The 15,359-nt window shown below is 40.7% G+C and overlaps 2 protein-coding genes across 7 annotated transcripts in view; one reads left to right on the top strand and one right to left on the bottom strand.

The window, feature by feature from the left end:
• CLCN3 (Cl-/H+ antiporter 3) overlaps positions 1–8,171 on the top strand; it is a 58,773-nt gene extending 50,602 nt beyond the window's left edge. For 4 of the 5 annotated variants that reach the window (XM_085222067.1, XM_085222068.1, XM_085222069.1 and 1 more), the window contains 3 exons: positions 988–1,204; positions 3,371–3,446; positions 5,118–8,171. In XM_085222067.1, the coding sequence (XP_085078193.1) occupies positions 988–1,204; positions 3,371–3,446; positions 5,118–5,276 (452 nt within the window). In that variant the 3' untranslated portion in view covers positions 5,277–8,171. The remainder of the gene's footprint in view (positions 1–987; positions 1,205–3,370; positions 3,447–5,117) is intronic. The other variant, XM_085222071.1, reaches the window with a different exon arrangement.
• Positions 8,172–9,151: 980 nt separating this feature from the next.
• Positions 9,152–15,327, bottom strand: HPF1 (histone PARylation factor 1). Of its 2 annotated transcripts, none has more exons than XM_085222072.1 (8): positions 15,209–15,327; positions 14,215–14,374; positions 13,486–13,672; positions 12,928–13,026; positions 11,787–11,937; positions 10,951–11,038; positions 10,197–10,369; positions 9,152–9,399 (listed from the first exon to the last, which is right to left on the bottom strand). In XM_085222072.1, the coding sequence occupies exons 1-8, from the start codon at positions 15,260–15,262 to the stop codon at positions 9,268–9,270; spliced, it is 1,044 nt and encodes a 347-aa protein (XP_085078198.1). In that variant the 5' UTR covers positions 15,263–15,327; the 3' UTR covers positions 9,152–9,267. The 2 variants fall into 2 exon arrangements, with proteins under 2 accessions (XP_085078198.1, XP_085078199.1); XM_085222073.1 differs by lacking the exon at positions 9,152–9,399 and adding an exon at positions 9,412–9,556.
• Positions 15,328–15,359: the final 32 nt, after the last annotated feature.

Below are 15,359 nucleotides of genomic sequence, written 5' to 3'. Positions count from 1 at the left end.
GGAGAGATGAGTGAAATATTTTACATTTCTTATTGTCTGCGTGCTGTGAAATTTGGCATCAGGCATGTGCTCTGTTTGGGCCCTGTCTCTGGGTGGCTGTTAGAAACTGTCTGATAACTAGGGCTGTGCTTTGTGCCTTGGCAAAAGAAATGTGGATTTTGAAATTACAATCGCCAGCAAAGGGAAATAGAATTATTATTTAAGAAATACTTGTACATAAAATCAGTGACGGAAATTGTATCTTAAAATACTCATATTTTTTCATAATTTGTAAGGTTGTATATTGACAAATATCTCTTTAGGGAAAAGAATTACAGATATTGTATGGTTTTAAGTTTGTATTTACTTAAGACTAGAAGGAGGAATAGCAAAACATTGTTCTGATAAAACACTTCCACAGTTAAAACTTATTTGAGTTACAGAGAGTGCATGGTGCATGGTGCATGGTGCTTTGTCTTGGAGTCAGTCAGTGAGGTAGCTCGGGGTACAGGGAGAGTCGCTCATGTAGCCAAATACTGAAGAGGGTACAGATCAAGTTCACAAAAAGCTAAATACATTTGCATAAGTAAGACAGTAATCACAAGGAGATCAGAAATGAGGAGTTTGTAATCACTGATGGTTTGAAACCATTTATTTGTCGTTCTTGTAGAGGAACTATCAGATCAGCTTTCTTTTTGACAACTGCTTCAGCTGCTGCATGCTTCCTGTATGTTAGCTTTTCAGTATTTCCATCTCTCCATAGTAAATAAATTTTATTTTTGCTGTTGGATTGAGAAAGGCAGTAGCTGAAGGATGGCTAAAGCTGTATGATAAATAGTTTTTGTGATTTCTGCACAAACACATCTCAGGAATAAAGCAGTGGGTATAGAAACACAATGTCAGCATATCAGCATCAGAGCCTGGTAGTGTTGATTGAACTTTGCGCTAAATGATCTTACTCCAAAAATGTAAGTTTTCCTGCTCTTTTTTCTTTTCTTCCCCTTAAAGAAAGTGCAAGGAAGAAGCAGGAAGGGATTGTTGGCAGTTCCAGGGTCTGTTTTGCCCAGCATACCCCATCACTTCCAGCAGAAAGCCCTCGGCCTTTGAAACTGAGAAGCATACTTGACATGAGCCCTTTCACCGTGACAGACCACACACCTATGGAAATAGTGGTGGATATTTTCCGGAAGTTGGGTTTGAGGCAGTGCCTTGTGACACACAATGGGTGAGTGATGTGGGAGCAACTCTGTTTTCTTTTGTTAGGTATACTATCTTTCACTTCTGGGATCAAAGCTTTGATGGAATTTGAACCCATACATTTGGTGCAGTATGTCAGTGACAAGAAGGTGCACGTCTCTTAAATTCTTACCTCTCCCTGTATTCCAAGTAAGCAGGCAGGTAGTTTCTGGGTGTTTGGTTTTTTTTTTAAAAGGTTTTCTTTTTAAAAAAAAAATTTAAAAAGTGGAATACATCAGCTGTACAACTTCTACAAATACTAGGTTCATAAAAAGCAAAGGAGAAAAAAAAATCCATTCATTTTCTCCTCTTCTGGAGTTCATGAATGGCAATTACCACCAAGCTATTAGTTTTGGAATACTGAAAACTAAGTAACTGCTACTAGTTCTGAAACTGCAGTCTGCAGCGATTGTACAATTCAAAATACTTCAAGAGGGTAACTTCAAGATGTAGAGTGTTTGTAAGTGTGACTATAGGGGGTTGATATGTGGTCGCCACTTAATAAATCAGCCCTAAGTGTGGAAACAGAAAATTGTTTGTTATAATTGCCTCTGAACTATTTCTTTTTTTACAAGATCTTTTGAGTATGGTTCTACTTCAGCATTCTGCTTCCCTGTATCTTTTGTGTTAAGCACTTGCACTTAACACTGCAGCTTCTACCACAGTATCTTGCTTTCTCTCTAGCATCTTTTTAAATCACATGAGAAGTGAAGCACTGTCTGCTAATCTACATTATTTAGTACCAGTGTCCATGGGAAAAAGCTAAGAAACCTTAAACATAGATGGTATTTATTTTTGCTGTGGGCAAAAGGAGTGCTGCTCTAAGTGGCAAATATTGAAATAGTGCAAACTTCCAAATTTGTTTCCTAAGATGTCTTCTAAAACAAATGTATCTTAAATGTGCTCCTGTTTTTTTTGTTGTTGTTGTTGCTTTCTGATTTTTTTTTTTAAATTTGCTTTTTATTAAATTCATCTTTGTGTGGAATGGCAAGTAGATGCTTTTAGAAGCATAAATAGCTCTTAAAAAAAGCTGCCAGGAAAAGGCCATCATGATCTGCCACTTAAAAATCAGTGCAGACATGCATACAATTATTCCTATTTATGCAGGGAAATTTGAATTGGTAAAACTTCAGTGATAAATATTTATTACTATGGGTTTTTGTCTTAGTTTCTGTTGTGGTTGAGTGCTCAAACATTAACATTGATGTGAAAAACGGCTCTAAAGAGAGATTGATCTTGTAAAGGTATGTCAAACTGTAGTGTAAGTTTTTAATTATTTGATGATAAAGTAGCTGCAAATATGGGAGACTTTGATTTGTTGTTTTCTGATACTCAGTGCTTGCTGTCCCATTTCAGTTTATAAGCTTGTGATCTTCCATGAGAATGCTGTCCATAGCAAGGTTGGATAGTTAATCCCTGAGGTCCAGTTGGCTATGCACCACCCAGAGAATTTGTCTAAATTATGGCAAATTTCATGCACATTGAATAGAGATATATAGCTAGATAGATATACATAAATCTGGTTACAGTTAGGAATTGTGCAGGAATTGGTGCTGATGATAGATACAGAGATATATAAAGACTGAGCCTGATTCTTTCTAGCTTTTATCACAGCGTCCATTTTTAGGTGCTGCTCTTTATTTATATTAAGATAAATGAGAAATTGGTTTGAATTTGTCTGTTCCTGGGGCCGGGTAACCCTGCTCTGTAGTGAAGCTTCAGACCTCAATTTCTGTGACTTTACAGATACTGCTTTGATCACTTACTGTAGCTTGTTATAATGCGAATAGTGATTTGTATTTGTGAGGAGAAATAACTAGTAAACAAAGGATATAAAGTAGATTTTAGTTTCAGTGCCTCTAAAATCTGAAGAAATTAGGATGTGGCGAGAAGAGCTGAAGTATGCTTCCCCAGTGTGTATGATAGAGAAACATATTGCTGTGGGGTTGTTGGAGATCAAACATGTGGAGGGGGAAAAAAAAAGTCTGGGAAAGGGTGCTGAGTTTCAAACCATTTTCATTTAACTATCTCATTAACTTTCTTGCAACCCATTTTCTTTTTTAGTTTTGCACTACTCTAAACCTTTTTCATTGTGACTAGAACTTTTTTGATTTGATTTCACACGCAGTTATTAGCATAACATGATCTGTTTCAGGATTGTCTTGGGGATCATCACAAAGAAGAACATATTAGAGCATCTCGAGCAACTAAAGCAGCACGTCGAACCCTTGGTGATTAGATATATCAGATCTCATAATTAGACACGTTAGAAGTCAGGAAGCATGAAACTTGTGAACTGTTCAGTACTTTTATGACATCGGCTGAACAAAGAAATAATCCTGTATTAAAAATTTGTATTAAAGAAACTATAACAGAAAACAATGTGTGCAAAATCCTCGTATAGAAATTAAGCAGTTGCTATGGACGGTCTGTTAGTCACAACATTAAAGGAAGGTAAAAACAGAATCTGGTATTTTGTTCTTTGGATCACGTAGATCCACCTTTTGATTTCCCTCACTGGGAAAGCACACAGCTAGGAATACCTTTTCCCCCTCATTGTAAATTTAATTTTTTTCCATATGCTGATTTTGACAGCTTTAAATAGCTGTTAAGTTGCTAATTAAGCAGCGTACATTTTGAGGAGCAAAGTTCTTAATGTCTTGCAGCATCAGGTCTTCCCTGTAATCCCCATTTATCAACTGGGAAATAAGAGCATTTTTAAAAATCGCGTGAAGTCCTTTAATTCTGTCCAAAGTCCTGTGATTCTGCTGCTGTTACCTACAGCAACTAGTGCACTCCAGTGGGACCCTGAGCTACTAAATGGCACGCTAATGCATCTACTGTTGACTTCATACTGTTTTAAGTACGATGTTGTGATCTAACCTTAGTTGTAAGATAGACTTTGTCTTAATTTGGACATTGGTTGCTCTGCAATAGCTGCATCTTTGCTAAACCTAGCCACCAAGTTTAGCTGCTTATGTGCAAAACATGCTAATTATGTTCTCATTTTATGCTAATATTTCACAAGTATTTCATGCGTCCTTTAATGAATAAAAAAACCCAAACCAAAATGTACTAACCAAAATAACAAGGGCAGCAGCTCATTCATTCTGCTCTTTGCTTCTCCTGTGATATTATCCTTTTGGACAGTCTCACCCTTTTTGATGTTTCACAAAGTTTTGCTTTTAAAAGCAATTCAGTTGCTGTCATAAGAGCACAGTATCCAAAGTTGAAAATGAAAACTTTTATTATTCGTAATTAATTTTCTGAAGCTGTGAACTCTAAAGCCTAGTCAACTATTCATTATTTTGCAAAAGTTTCATGGGCAATACAGTGTGCTCCTATGAATATATTCAGTCTGAGCCAGTGTGTCAGATGGGAAAGACCCTTGTGATTTTAAGAAAGAAGGGGAGGGGAGTCTGATTTGCTGCTAGGATTTGGGGGCCATCGAGCAGTGTGTCACTTGTGGTGACTTGCCCAAACACACCTCCCTTATGAAATGGGATCGGTATCACTTCTTTTTCATACCTCCTTTTTCTTTGTCCTTCTTTATTTTATTTTTCTTTTACTTTTTTGTTGGCATAGCTAACCAAATTTCATTTTTCTGGAAACAAAATGTTAAATAAAAATTGTCACGGGCTTTACTTGCATTAATTATATTTAATTAAAATGGACTACAGCTGTCAGAGACCATCCAGGTGTGGTGTCTCAGCACTGCTGTCTGTTAACAAACTGGTGGTTACTAAATATTTTGATTAATAAAATGCTTGTGTTTAAATAAGAAAATCAGGCTGTTTACTTTCGCTCTGTCCCTGTCAACAAAAAGGACTTGGCTACAGATGTGTTCTGTTTGACTAGTTTCCCCGCTCGGGTTAACGGTGATGTTTGTTTATCCTTTCCAGGCGCCTCCTTGGCATTATAACAAAAAAAGATATCCTCCGTCATATGGCCCAGACGGCAAACCAAGACCCCGCCTCAATAATGTTCAACTGAAACCCATAGCTGAGGAGAGAGAGGAAACTGAAGAGGAGGTTCATTTGTTGAATAGCACAACACTTTAGTCTGGGAGATACTTCTAAAAATCAGAAATGAGAGCTGGGTTTTTGCGTAACGGTGCTGCTGGAAATCAGGAGTTGGTCTGGGGGAATATGTGGAGAGGAGGAAGGCTGTTGGGAGCGTGGGAGCTGCTGTCCTGCACTGGATGCGTCCTGAGATGTCCGGTCTGCCATGATAGTGCAGTGCGAGAGCCGTGCGAGGTGGCACAATTCTCCAGCCCCAGCCTGGTACTTCAGCATCAAAGAGATGTGTTACTAGTCCCTATTTCTGGAGGGATCCTTCTGAATTGAGCCATCTTATGGAGACTGAAAGGTCTTGCCCTTTTTACCATTGAAAACTGTTGTGTTAACTCATGAAATGTATAATTATTACACGTCACCTTTCTACATTCCAGAAGAGCTTTATTTCTCTCTCTCCTGAGCCGTAACAAAGCCTCTTTAAATTGGTGTGCCCTTTTGAAGTAGTTGTTTCTCATATTGAGATGTACTGTGAGTTACTGAGGTTGGATCACAAGGAGGGAGGTTTTGCTTGTGCCATTAAATGCGTAAGGTTGAACATCGTGAAGTGCTTGGGGCAGTACAGATCTACTGCGACAAGAGCAGACTGAGCAGGAAATACCTTGCAAGAGCCACGCGAAACATCTTTCAGCCCATCTGCCGTGGTAAGAGAAAAAGTAAACAAAAGAAAGTAGAGTTGCAGAGAAAAATACTGGTTTTGCTGCAGAAAATATCAATAATGTGACCTGATCTTATGCAATTTTTGTATTGTCGAAACACTAGGGTATATACCAATGTTGTGCAGTATCAGGAGAAGTACTGCTGTTCTACTAGTTAAGAGCTGGAACAATTCTGTATACGTGTATCTGGAAAAATGCATGCTACAACACTGGAGATATTTCCCCTCTGTAAAGTTTGAGATCGCTCAGTTTTCTTTTTTCTTCTGAACAAAAGACGTCCCACTGCTGACATGGTAGGAAGAAACGTAACTCATAACTTGCACTAATGTATATTATTTTTCTTGAGGTTTTACCATTATTTATATTTTTATGAATTAAAAAAATCTATTAAATACAAATCAGTTAATGTCTCACATAACTAATTACCTTTTTAATGTGATTTTATATAATAATTCGTAATCCTCTGCGAGTGATGGAGGATTAGCAAATGTTTACAACTAGATGAAGGGTTTAAACAAAATTGTTTCTTTACAATCCAACATGCATATAAGATGATCTTCAGATGTAACTTTCACTGCCGTTACCTTAAGACTTCCTTTTCCCTTCCTGAGCAGATAACTGGAACAGTAATATTAAAAACATTATTTAAAAAAATCAGGGTTTTAAAACGAATAGGAAGCAACTATAATTATTAGATTGCTTTAGACTTTTTTTCTGAGTACACAGAGGTGTGAATGATACACAGCCACAGAAGATGAGCAGCAGGGCAGAATCGAATCCAGTACTTGAAAGCTTGGCAGGACTTCAGAGCTGAGCAGCACCACACGCGCCAGAAGGTGAGCTGACACATTCCTAACGTCTTTCTCCTTTCAGCCACCAGATTAATTTTTCTGCAGCTTTTCAAAGCGCCACAAACAAGTGTGGAAACAAAGGTAGCGTGCTGTAAGTAAGCAGTAAAAAAGCTAAGAAAAGTGGTTGACAAAATCTTGTTTTACAGTATGTGGTGAAATAAAATTTAGTTATTAACAATTTCGCCCATAAGACTGCAAAAGTTTAAATGATGAAACAGCTAAAATCTTGGGCATCTCTAAGGCTGTCATCACAGTTACCTCAAACATCTTTATTCAGCCAAGTGCTCAGCACGATCTTACCTTGAAGAGCGGTGATGTGCTCCAAATAGTGCTCTGGCAGGATTGGCGAGCTCCATAACAATGCCAGCGCTTCAAGTGCTCCACTGAATTGCTGTCTGTTTTCAGAATATAAAACTGCAGTCACCTCTTTCTCACCTCTTGCATCAACTGGAACCAGGGGAAAGCCTGATGTGTTGGTGGGCTGCAGTCAGCCCCTGTGCAGAAAGCAGCTTTGGAACTGAAACAGAATCGAGCTGTTATGGTTGCTGTGTGGCAGCAACTAGCTGTACTCTTCCAAGTGAGTCAGTGCTACCAGCTCCAAACTTGTTCTGTTACATTGTGTGAGCTTGCAGAAACCTTATAAGGAGCAGGGTTTGGTCTATCCGAGGAGGACAGCTCAGGAAATTGTCTGAGGCTGATCTCTGCTGTTTATTATTATTATTATTTCTGTAGTGGAAGGATATAAATGCACTACAGCTTTAAAAAAAAAAAAAAATTGCTTTAAACCAGTTTGAAGCCTCTGCCATTTCTGATGGTTTCCTCATCCTAATACACTGCAGTGTATTGATTTGCACCTGACCCCACCTACAGACCATACTGTCTGGAATACAGTGCAGTCCGTGCCCCTGCTGTGTTTTATCATTTTAGTATGGATCCCAAGTGCTGCATATAAGTGGTGCATCTCTGGTTACTGTTCTTACCTGCTAAGCTTTCTCCACTGACATGCAAAACGTCTCGTAAACATGCATTAGAAATTCTGATACTGAAGTATGTGTGCCTGTGCTGTTCAACAAAATTTTTCTAATGTAAAGCTTCCAGCGCCTTACTCAAGTTACTGATTTGAAAAAAAAAATGTGGTGGATGGGAGGATGAAAGTGTCAGCATTATTATTATTTTTTGTTTTAAACCATTCAGTTACTGGTTGATGAAGAATGCATACTTTGTTAATCTGTGATGTTGCCTAGAGCTGTATTTAATATTGATTGATCTTAATGTTTTTATTTATAATAGTGTGGTAGAGCTGCGTATCATTACAGTAAAAATTCCCATTACTGTGATGACTTAATCAAACATTAAAAACTTCTATATGACCATTTGTCGCTTCGACTCTGTCATCTTTTCTCAAACGGTATTTCTGTTGATTTTTGCATTTAATTTCCCTGAGATAAACAGCCACAGGCTTAAAATACAACACTAGGAAAAATCACACATTTCTGAAACAGACGTTTTCAAATTTGCTTCAATCATGTAATTGCAGAGTAGTTGGCTTCCTGATTCAAAAATAGGTGATGCTTATATCGTCCCAAAGGTAGAAACAGTTTCTTTACAGTGCATTTTTAGTCCTGCTTAAAAAGAACATGGTAAGGTTGTTAGATGCCTGTTTGCCATGTATTTCACTTTGGTATTTTTTCCAGTTAGTGTTACAGTCATTAATCTCACATTGAGAAGAACAGATGAAAGTACATACTGAAATCCCCGTTTTTTTCAGAGATGTTCAGAACTAAATAATAATGCGAAAGGTGAATGCTTGTGTGACTTACAGGGCATTGATATGGAAGTGTCTTCTGTTTGGAGCCTGAAACGAGAAGGCCCATGAAACAGCTCATGTCTGCTTGCTGATGTTTGAATAAATGAAACATCTGTATGCTGATCCAAAGGGGGGGAGCTGTCAGATTTAGAAAAGCAGATCCTGCATGACTGAGAACTGAAAATAGCTTTATGATTTAAAATGGCCTATGGCTTTGCAGTGTGTTAAACTAAACTGAGTGATACGGTTCAAGGAGCGCTCTGAAAGTAACGCCTCCTATTTATGATGTCAGCTCACACCACCAGTTGGAACGACTGTAGAGGCTGAACCTTCCCACCAACGTTCCAGTCCATTTTGTTGCTGTGTGACACGTGGCAACAGAGGGGCTACGTGACAAATCGGTGTCCGAGATGGAAGCACGTATCAAGCAAAGTGATGTCACTGAAAATTCCTCCATGAGTGGCACCAACTGACATTACTGATGCTTGTTGGAATCATTTTATAGCCTCGCCCCAGGGGTCTCCAAGGCGAGCAAGAGACAGCCGGTCCTTAAGAAAGCTTTATTAACAGCACAGAACGCGTTCGCACGTGGAAAAATAGCACAGAACGAACAAAGCAGCCCCCACCCCACAACACGAGCACAGCCCTGGTGCTGCCCCGACTCAGGGCGCCAGGCGGTCCAGGCCCTCCTGCCTTCGGTCCGCCAGGTGCGCCTCGATCACCTCGGCGAAGAGGTTCCTCTTCAGCAGGCTGTAGGCGAGCGGCAGCAGCTGGGCCACGGTCTTGTGGAAGTACTGCACGAGAGAACAGCAGCCCTAAGCGCAGCCCTGCACCAGGCCCACCTCTCCCCAGGGCTCAGGCACCTCTATTTGGGACTGCAGCGGTTCCATCAGTGGCTGGTAGCATGCAGTGAGAAACACAGCCAGCGGTGATGTCCCTGCAGCCATGATCCTTTTCAGTTGAAGGGGGGCGATGGTGAATAGAGAACAAGGAGTGTTACACTGAGTCTTTAGGTGTGATTAAGTGCCGGTGAGTCAACAGCATCAGCAAGCCAGAAATAAACATCTGGAAACCTACAGGCTACAGCAGGCTGGTGGAAGGGCTTTATGCCATCCTATGGGAGGTGTACTCAGGCAAAGGACCCCAGGGTCAATTTTTTGCCCCCCTGGGGTGACTGCAGACAGACATCAGCCTGTTTCTTGATCAAGTTCAGCACGAGTGCTTAAGCCCATAAAAGCAGGTGGGGAGAGGGAGCTTCGTATCTATCCTGCATATCTAGACTAAGAATTCTGCATTTTTTCAGTGTGACTCACTGTCATGTGCACATCAAATCACAAAAGTGCCATTTAAATTCTTCTGACCTGGAGGATCATGGCTTCATAGAAGCTGTTTCTAATTTAACATGGAATAGTGTCACAAATACGACTTCTCAGCTGTTTTCCCACACTAAGAATATCCACACAGATTTCCATGATTCCTAGCAAGTATATGATAAAGAGTTCGGAATAAAGATCTGTGATACACACCAACCCCTGATCTACACAAAAAAATAATGTTTGTCTGCTACATGCATGGCTTCTGTAGTACTTACATGTGAGCCATAGCAGAAAAGGTCCATCCCCAGTTCATATCCCATTCCATAGTCACATTCATCATTAGCAAACTGAACGTAGGTGAGCATTTCTTGAATGGGTGCAAACGCCTTCAGTCTCTCATCATCAGTAGGAGCATCAACAATGGCCTTACATATTTTCTTAAGATTAGCTGCAAAAATAAAAGCAGAAATATGTTTAAATAAATAATACTGCATCAAAGCAGCTTCTGCCAAAAGTATCCCCATGGGTCTCAACTGAAGATTAAATGGACACAACCTGAGCTATTGGTGAAAAAGTGTCCCCCTTTGCAGCTCCTTCTCACCCTGTATCCACCCTATCTCAGTTCCTGCTGCAGAGATGGGTGTTCATGTATCAAAACTTGCATCAAGGAACTGATTCAGGTTAGAACAGCACCAGAAGAGGCAGAATGAGAAATAAAACCAAAACATCCCTGAATGTGGATCAGTTCTTTTAGAATCCTTCCCATACGGCTGTGCCAATACAGCAGCATAGACTAAACTACTACTTTAGTTGCTACTTCAGTAGTAGTATGTAGTATGTTTTACTGATTCTTATCAGATTTATTAAAAATATATAAATTACATTACAATGGTTAAAGCTTCTGCCCTTTACTCCCAGCTACTCATCTTCTCCAGGTAGAAAATCTGACTGCAGTTTGTTTTTTGCAGACTAGATTGGCCTGGAGGCTGCCTAATGAAAGTGGAAGAACACAGAAAACAAGATTCTTACCATTTGTTTCAGGAAGCTCTCTGTATCCAACATCATTTTTGTCTACAGGAACAACCAGGCCTGCTCCATGAAATGTTTTGGCCACCACCTAAAAAAAGAGCCAGGAAATTGAATGTAGTACTGTAAGGCACTGCTATGACATAAAACCATTCACTTCATGAAAGCAACGTTAGCACCTGACTTCTGGTGGTCCAGCCAAATGCAGCACCTAGCCTCAAGGACATCACCTTAAACTATGCAGCAGCTACTGTTAAGCACTGAAGTTTAACAGAACTGAAAACTCCGATGATGTTCTGAAACGTAGGAATCCTTGGATTCACACATCTGCCAAAATTATTTCTGATAGGTATTCAGAAAATAGATTAAAATCCCACTATTAATACATATCATCCTTCATGTTACTGTTTGTAGTTAATCTTCAATAATGAGGCAGTTATGGCAGCTCTGCCCGTGGCAGAAGGGCTGGAGCTTCATGATCCTTGGGGTCCCTTCCAACCCAAGACATTCTATGGTTCTATGTCTAGGTTCCCCATTTGTTTCAGTTTCCGAACTGTTTCCCCCGTTGTTTTGTTTGTTTGTGTTTGTTTTCCCTTTAATGCCTTACTTGCTAAGCTACAGTTTAGAAAAATAAAGCATTTAAATTCAATCCTACATTTGGAAAACAGTTCTATTCATCTTCCCTCTCCTGAAAATTTTTAGAGATGATTTGCTCTGAAATTTGTAAGTGATGCTTCTTTACTGAATAGGAGGCCAAAGAAGGGGGGAAAAAAAAAAAAAAAAAAAAAAAAGCAGTTTAACAGAACTCAGTTGTCTCCAGTGGATCAGGAAAGTCATACTTTCTTATCTCTCTGTTTCATCTTCATGGTTTTTTGTTCCAGAGAATAACCCAATTCTTTTGCTGTCCTTGTTAGCTTTTCATCTATGTCTTTCAAAACAGCATTTTTCTTTTTATCAGTCACTTCCTTAAGTTTTTTTGACAAAAATAATCTGTAAACAGAAGAAACACGTCTTAAAAGAGCTTAGCAGAAAACAAACAAATGAATAGCCTTCTAATCACTGCACCTTCAAATCTTACAATGCAGATTAGCAGTCATGGATTTATTTATGCACAGACTTAGGAACTCAGGCCTCTTAACAACCAGAACAACAGCCAAAGAGTTTGGCACAGTGCATACTCTGCTATGTCCTATCTGCATTTGCTGTATTACAATATAGTTTATGCAATCTGCAGGTGCTGAAGATTCTCAGGAACTCAACTGTACATGCTGCTATCTGAAGAATTTAGTTTACTGCTTCAGTGCCTTATACACTTTTTCTCATCCAAGTCATGCACAAATGTCATCATTTAACTCTGCACTACCTAAGAGTTCTTTACAGGAGTTTTTCTTAGTATGCTTTCACTTACTGACACGAATCTGTCCTTAGAGAGCTTTCCATTTTTAAATGGCAGGTCATTTGACAAGACTACTCACACTTCCACTGTTTAAGTTCATGATGCAGGATATGGTAAAGAATATGAATCAAGGAATTCTATCTCCATGCCCCAGCTCAGAAACAGGGCTTCCTGTAGTTACTCTTTTTAGAATATAAAGTGTATTTTCAAGTGTGCAAGAAATAAGAAGCTACACCTTACTCATTTAGTATGATCAGATTTTCTTCACCACTGTTTGAGATGCTTTATTCTTTACCTACAAAGTTTTCTGACACATGAAGTGGGCAGTTTTTTCTTAAGAGACTTTCCCCCTCGTAGTCATTCCAGTATATTTTAAGATTCAGACAACTGACTCTTATGCATTCTGTTTATAAAAGGAAAACATTTTCAAGAAGCCTAACGAAGATTTTCAGGGCAGCTTAAAGCTTGTTACCAGAGCAGGAGTAAAGGAGGGTTTCTTGAGGAAGAAAGAGGCATGGTAAGATATTATTAATAGTTTGTTTTCTATACAACTTTTTATGAATAAAAGTAAATATGAACCTTACTTGACTGCAGCAAATACATTATCACCAACTTGTGAAATCAGACAGCTCTTCCTTGCTTCATTTGCACCAACCCACACTGGAAGCTCATCTGGCACATCCCTGTTTATGAAAAAGAACATACAAATACTCAAGCTGTGCCCATTTTTCCCATTCCAAAGTGAGATTAATTTCCCCCCTTGCCATGCTGCCATCTTCAGAAAGCTAACAAAATCAGAGTTAGGTAGCTGTAGAACCTTACAGCGTGGCTTTGAAAGGAACTCCTATCAATACATACAGAGAATGCAGTTCCCCTTATTTCATAATGCTCAACTTTTTAAATAAAATTAGAACTAAAGACCAATGAGTGAAGATGCTCTGGAGGATTTGGGGGGAGAAGTTTAATAAATATTTCAATCTTCAACATCTTTGATCTTCTTTTAATAAAATACCAATTCACATGTTAATATCCTACTACAGGAGAGAGATGATAGTGCAGTTCTCAAATCCTGTCTTGTGGAAAACAAAGATGAGAAAACAAAGTTACAACACAATTATATCAGCATACATTGAATCAAATACCTGAAATATCCCATGTGATACTGTGTTTTGCTATCCCCAACAAGTATAGTCTGGAATTCAGGGGGATCATAGAAGAATCTCCAGTGAAGACTGAAGTTCACATCTGTTGATTTTGCTTTTTTGTGTTTCCCAGCAAGAATGTCATAAGGTCCAACTAGTGTAAGCCCAACACTTGACACAAGTGCATCTGAAAAGCAGAGGGTGAACTGTTTTGTAAACTGAGACATTCCTGTGTCACTCAGGTATCAAAAGCCTCCACAAATAACAGTCAGACGTGCTGTTCAGCAGATGAGAAAAGCTGTGATAGTCTACACAGACAGCTTCCATTCAAGAGCTAGATTATTACTCTTTTCATATTAAAACAAAGTGTCATTTCTAGAGCACCTAGAGACACCATATCCTCTTATAATAAAATCAATTTGGGGAAATTGAAGTCTGAGTTGATGTGAGGAAGGTTTAATTCCCCATTAAATACTTTAGATATCCTTGCAAGAAAGGCAGAACTAAGCAACATTTAGTCCCTTTGCATTATGTCATTTTATTTCAGAAAGCTTGAAGCAGACCGACGTCCTTGTGAGCTGCCCAGCATTCTTGTTTACAATTCCGGAATTATCTCGCATCTGAACTGAAAACAGAGCAGCACGAGGATGCCTCCCACAGCCCCGTCCGCCTCCCTTCTAGCTGTTAGAAAGGGAAAAGGCAAAAACCACTGAGAATCGCACAGCCTACCAGTTGGTTTCTCAGGATCTAGTTCCTCACAAAACTTCCAGAACTGGTAGAAGTCCTCAGGGAGCCTCAGCTGATAGCACGTCTCTGCTTCTTGTTGGAGGGCATCGCGTGCCTCTGCCTGGCCTGACCGTCTCTTCTTGGTGTCCCTGGTTTTGTCGCACTGCAGACACAGAAAGAAAAGTGCACACGGCTGCTTCCTGATGGTTGCACTGAACTCTGCAAAGCACACGCATAGATCAGAGTGCCTCTTTTGCACAGAGGCCCTTACCAGTGCCTCACCTCACTCCTGTACTCACACACCAGAGCACAAAGCACTGCTGTCATCTCAGTGGACCAGCGCCCTTATGGGCTGATTACAGAACCACAGAATGGCCAGGGTTGGAAGGGACCTCAAGGATCACAAATCTCCAACCCCCTGCCACAGGCTGGGCCACCAACCTCCCCATTTAATACCAGACCAGGCTGCCCAAGGCCCCATCCAAGCTGGCCTTGAACACCTCCAGGGGTGGACGGGGCATCCACAGCCTCTCTGGGCAGCTGTTCCAGCACCTCACCACTCTCATAGAAAAGAACTTCCTTCTGACTTTCCTTCCTTTCCAACCTAAATCTTTCCTCCCTCAATTTAAAACCATCTCCCCTTGTCCTGCTGTTATCTACTCTTTCAAAGAGTTGATTCCCCTCCTGTTTGTAGGCTCCCTTTAGGTACTGGAAGGCTGCAATGAGGTCCCCTCATAGCCTTTTCTCCAGGCTGAACAAGCCCAGCTCCCTCAGCCTGTCTTCCTAGAGGGGAATACAACTCAGCCACACGTCACAAGCCCTCCTCGCCGGAGCCACCGTACCATTAACCAAGGGCCGGCTGCAGCACGGCCGCCAGTCAGGCCTAGAAGAGCTCTCGTCCGCCCTCTCGCCGGTGCCACCCGGCCAAGCCCCACTCCAAGCCCCTCACCCGCCTCACCCTCCGCTCCCAGTCGCCCGCGCGCTCTCCAGCGCCCACCTGCTCTCCCTCCGGCTCCGCCGCGCGCTGCCGCCGCTTCCCGCCACCTGTCATGCTCCCGCCGTTCGCATCGCGCCTCGCCCCGCCCCGCCCCTTCCGAGGTCGCTCGCGGCGCCTCTGCGCATGCGCACACCCTCCCCCCCCGACCGGC

Source organism: Meleagris gallopavo, chromosome 4 (genome assembly GCF_905368555.1).
Source record: "Meleagris gallopavo chromosome 4, MGAL_WU_HG_1.1, whole genome shotgun sequence".
NCBI lineage: Eukaryota > Metazoa > Chordata > Aves > Galliformes > Phasianidae > Meleagris > Meleagris gallopavo.
Note: the sequence above shows the minus strand (reverse complement) of the source record. Positions and strands in the feature narration are given on the sequence as shown.